At 38.0% G+C, this 5,458-nt stretch overlaps 1 protein-coding gene across 1 annotated transcript; it reads left to right on the forward strand.

Moving 5' to 3' along the window:
• The first annotated feature begins 1,210 nt into the window (after positions 1–1,210).
• Positions 1,211–4,844, forward strand: LOC114362981 (uncharacterized). Its single transcript, XM_028318569.1, has one exon. The coding sequence runs from the start codon at positions 3,307–3,309 to the stop codon at positions 4,528–4,530; it is 1,224 nt and encodes a 407-aa protein (XP_028174370.1). The 5' UTR covers positions 1,211–3,306; the 3' UTR covers positions 4,531–4,844.
• Positions 4,845–5,458: the final 614 nt, after the last annotated feature.

Below are 5,458 nucleotides of genomic sequence, written 5' to 3' on the forward strand. Positions count from 1 at the left end.
AACATTTTTATTGGAAGCACTGTCGTCGAAAATATTGTTTGTAGGTCAGACGTGAATTATTTCTTGTCCGCCAATATTTAGCTCTCATTGATCGCTACTACAAAGTTATGTCGTTACTTTTGATGGCAGCTGTCATTCTAATCAAGCTATATTGGATAGACTATAGGTGTCCACACTCATTTGCTTCGGGCTCTCGAAGTAGCAGCGACCCGGTAAATTAACCACAGCATACTTACTACATTTATTATAGTAAGGTTTATATTTACCTGTTAATAAACACTAATGTAGTATGTGTACGCGTCAAATATATAGGTTTGGCGCGTACACATACTACACTAAAAACCGTTCCTTATGGAAAACCTTGGGGGAGGCCTTTGTCCAGCAGTGGACGTCATTTGGCTGAAACGAAACACTAATAAAGCAGGTAACCACTACGGCCACTATCCAGGGAAAATGATATGCTCATTGTTTTTAAACATGTTCACTTTGTACATAGCGTCAAATAGTTCATGACACCCAAAGTAGTCAAAAAGTTCGCAATTCGTCTTTTTAACTTTTTGGCCACTTTGGGTGTCACAAACTACCTATTTGACACTGTCTATAGTTAGCAAACAACCTTATCTAACTATGTTATTGACGATATACCTTATTATTAGGAGTGGCGTAACTCAAAACTATTTTTTTTTCTTTTTTTTAAATACTTGCTTACGTACTTACTAATACGTCTTTGTTTTTTTTTTCTTGTTTTTCTTTTTCTGTTTTGTCTGATAACTTATAAACTATTAGTAGGTACTTAATTAGGATTTTCCTGCTTCGTTTATGACTATAGGTTTATCGCTTAACTTAGTCAGTACCTGAGCTTATAGTAGCGGCACCGAAGGGGTTGTGACATTGATATTATGACGTAACTAGCGGCCGCACGCGACTTCGTACGCGTGGATCCCGTTTTACCCCCTTCATCTATCTTATGCGGTTTAGATTTTTTCATACAAATGTTTTTTTCCCGCTAGTAACTACTCCCGTTCCCGTGGGAATTTTGCAATATCCTGTTGTAACTAAGCTTTAAGTTTACTAAGGTATCTGCATGCCAAATTTCAAGCGTCTAACTTAAGCAGTTTGGATTTTTCATACAAAAGGATTTTACCGCTAATTCCTTTCTTAGTGTACCTCTACGGTACCTAAGCTACGTCCCTACCAAATTTCAAGTGCCTACGTTTAGCCGTTTAGACTGTGCGTTGATATGTCAGTGAGTCAGTCAGTTTCTCCTTTTATATATTTAGATAGAGCATACGAATCTGAAGCTTATCTGAAGTCTCGCAGCCGTTTGACGTCTCTAAAACACCCTCTTGTGCCGTTCCCATAGTTACCTCAGGCACTGAATGACTTAAGCGCTAGACTAGCGTATTATGTTATCTGTGGCTTAGACATGAAATAGATATATTAAGTGCTGCATGTTTAATTGGATGTTAGTAGTTTAATGGTGTCTGTTACGACTTTGCACAAGAGGAAAATAACGGTAGCCAACAAAATAATGGTTATTACGAAGGTCGTATCAACACACAATAAACTACACGATGCACTTTATATAAGGTGATAATAATACGTATACATATAAATTGCACAACAAAGTATCAATTGTATTTATGTTGCTTGTACAGTCAGCGTCAAATAGTTTGTGACACCCAAAAAGTTCGCAACACGTTTTTGTTACAAAGAATAAAGTTACGTTGACATCTTTTTGGCTACTTTGAGTGTCATGAACTATTGACGCTGACTGTAGGTACGAGTAAGTACCTAAGTGTTAAGTAACAATAATTTTTTTTTTCCCTTTACTTCTTGTTCTTGAGTATAAAATAAGTAAAATGAAAAGCCGTAGTAACTATACGTATTGGCTCCTTGGAGTATTTCATTTGTTCTATAAAGCCTCTAAACCCGCAAATTGATAGTACAAACTTAATGGAAGCTGTTCTTGAACAAGACGTGATTTATATTCAACCAGCATGTCGTCTAAGTAGCAGAAACATTTCAATTCATTAAACGCGAAGCTTTCAAGTAATGAGTTTGAGCAGATTAATAACGTTTAAGTTTTGTAACAAGCAGTATCTGGGAGTGTAATGCTTTCTGCCTTCACTGAGTCTTCATTTCGTTTAACTTAAGGCCATGCGAGCATGGGTGATTTTTTGTCACCGTGACAGTACATCTCTCTTTACACTCGCCGACCACGGGCTGGAAGACGTTGCGTGGGCATTTGGGCAAACCCTCACAAGGTAGACTGACTGCGGGAAGAATCTGGATGTAGGCAGCGCAGGACCAGTCGCTATGGAAATCCTTGAGGGAGGCCTTTGTCCAGCAGTGAACGTCATTTGGCTGAAACAATGGAGAGACAGTCATACTGTCACGGTGAAAAATGTCACCCTTGCGCGCGTGCCTTAAGGGTCATAATAGCACACGCTACTTCAACTTCTAGAGACGGTCACTACCACAGGTCACTACATAAATTTTATTCGTTCCTATGTTGCTCTTACTCTCTTATGTGTTTTCTATTTTTCACAGTATCACAGAAGTCATTTTACTACAATGACAATTTTTAACTTTCGGGATTAAAATTGTGTGTATTCCATTTCGTTTCTTAATGTGGATATGGATGGATTCGAAATGGGAGCATTTTATTATATCGTAAATAAATACCTTGTAAAGTTTCAAAGGAAGATGCGACTGAATCGCATATCCTCGATACTAAAGTAGCAAATGTGCGATTACCCTTAACTAATAGAACGATTTAATTAAAACTTCTTTTATACTAAAGAATCGTACACTTCTTGTTATTTGCTATGAACTCAACTATGATGTCAAACATTAAAGAGGATGAAAATGAGACGGTATTTAAATAGGTTTGTTTTATCTGTTAATAAAGAGGACTAGATTCCCAGGTGGGACAGCAAAAGTGAGTGAGTACCTTTTTACCTTTCGAAGATAAGGAATAACACACAACAACATCACAAAATTCTCTCCTAAACTGAGCAAAATCGGAGGAACATACTCGTACATGGGGTTTGGATACTCCTTGACATAAAGAATCTAAAGGAGAACAACCATTTTGGGCCCAAGTTTGTACAGAGTTGTACATTGTGAGTTTGTGCCGTTCACTCGATCGGACGTGTCAGCGCTATGAAAATAAATATTTAATTTAACTATTCACTAGCAAAATCGCGACCTACATTATCGAAACTCGGAAGTGTTTTATCTGTGTCATTTATTTCTAATTGAACACTGAACTTATAATGATTTGTGTATAGACTTGATAATATGGAAGGAAGTCCCTTCAACCGGAGTGCGCTCACGCAGCGCAGCCCTCCGCCCACGCCCACGCAGCACGCGCCGCCCGCCGCCCCCGTCATGGAACCACTCGAAGTGGTGGCCACTTCAGAACTCCAGAACTGGATGAAAAGCATCGAGCAGTGCCTGAATGAGGTGTGCATAATCTCATCGGAAGGAAAGCTCAACACTGACCAGAAACTGAGGATTAGTAACCTGTGCAGAAGGGTGAGTAATGGAACATCCCAAATGGCCGTACAATACCAGTCGCTGAAGCAAAAGGCCATTCAAGCTCATAGCAACATACAGGTCCTTAAAGAAAGTCAAGACATTTCACAGCAACTTCAAGACCTCAAGAAAAGCATAGAAGTGACCTCAAAACCTATCTCGGGAGCGTTTTCCTTTGCTGACATGGTTAAAAAGAGTCCTGTCAATTTTATTCAGCCCAAAAACTTCAGTTCTGTAGCTATTTACCCGAATGATAAAATGAAGTCAAGCGAGGAAACCAAGTCCCTAGTGCAAAAAATAATTAAGCCCGAAGAAATGAAATTGCACGTGAGAGGTCTACGGAAAACTAGAGATGGCGGCGTTATCATCAGCACCAACTCCAAAGACGACATCGAGAAGATAAAGCAGTCAACGCAATTAAGAACATCAGGCCTCATCATAGACGAGACGAAGAAACGGAAGCCCAGGATTATAGTACTGGGAGTTCCTGCTTCCATGGATGAAACTGAGGTATTTAAATGCATATACCATCAAAACCTAGCCGACAAACTTCAAAATACGTCACTGGAAGCGTTCATGTCCTCTATTAAGCTAAGCCATAAATCAGGGAGGAAAGACACCGAAACCTGTAATTATGTAATTGAAGTCACAGCTCAAATACGGAAGACCTTGATAGCAAATGACAGAGTTTTTGTGAACTGGTCATCGTGCCCTGTTAGAGACTTTACCCTAGTGACAAGGTGCTACAAGTGTCAGCAGTATGGACACGCTGCTAAGACCTGTCGTGAAGCTAATATCACTTGCGGCCACTGCGGAGAAGTGGGTCACGTATTAAAGGATTGCAATAAAAAGGATGAACCCTCAAAATGTGCGACCTGCTTGCACTTCAAAAAGCCCAACAATCACAAGACAGGTGACGCTGAGTGCCCTGCTAAGAAACTAGCAGAACAAAGATATATTAACACCATAGATTACGAAGGCGCCTAAGAGCGTCCCCTGCGAGTTTATGTTTGTCTTGATGTGTCAGTTTTATCATTAGCTAATTTACTACCTAGATTGTATAAATTAACTTTTACCATTAGTACCTACTAGTAGATAACTCCATAATTAATCATAGAGCTGTCCCACTAACCTTTTATCAAATCTACCTTAACAAACCGAATTGCATTTAAGTATATCTAGAGTAAACATAAATAACTTGTATGATTTTTGCAACATTGAGCGTGACCCAGTTTATTATTTTTGTTTACGCAGACACTGTATGTTGGATGTTTTTAATAAAGTATGTAGAACAAGCAATATTATGTAGCACATCGTATTGATTTTAAATCTTAAATGTAACTTGTGTAGATTTTAATTTTTAATTATATATTATTATGTATAAATATTAGATTATATATTTTGCTAGAAATAGTTCTATTAATAAAGTAATGTAAGCCTTTTTTTGCCTGAGATACAGGAATTATAATTCTTAGTTCAGGCACGTATGTACTTTTACCTATTATAGTTTAATATTAGCCTATTGTTAAAAACTGTCAATAAGTTATTCAATAAAGAATTTATTTATTTAATTATTTATTTAATTTTAATTGGTAGGTTTTTGATATTATATTACGCATACATTAGGGAGTATTTTACGGTAAAAATGATAATTTTAACTGATGTCGTAAGTCGTAGGTATACAATAATAAAAACGAATTAATGATTTAATCTAAGATAACGTAAAATGGAACGTTAAAAGTCAATCGATTAAAGACTCAATATAGATGACCCACGCTGAACTGTCCCGCCAAACTCAATGACAGGGGGGCGCTACCATCGTTCAACTATATGGTTTCCAACATGGCAAAAATCGGAACTAGCGATCCGGTATTGACGGTGGCGCCCCACTGTCAATGTCATGCATAGGACAGTT

This window comes from Ostrinia furnacalis, unplaced genomic scaffold (assembly GCF_004193835.3).
Source record: "Ostrinia furnacalis isolate ACB-3 unplaced genomic scaffold, ASM419383v2 OfSCF6932, whole genome shotgun sequence".
Classification (NCBI taxonomy): Eukaryota; Metazoa; Arthropoda; class Insecta; order Lepidoptera; family Crambidae; genus Ostrinia; species Ostrinia furnacalis.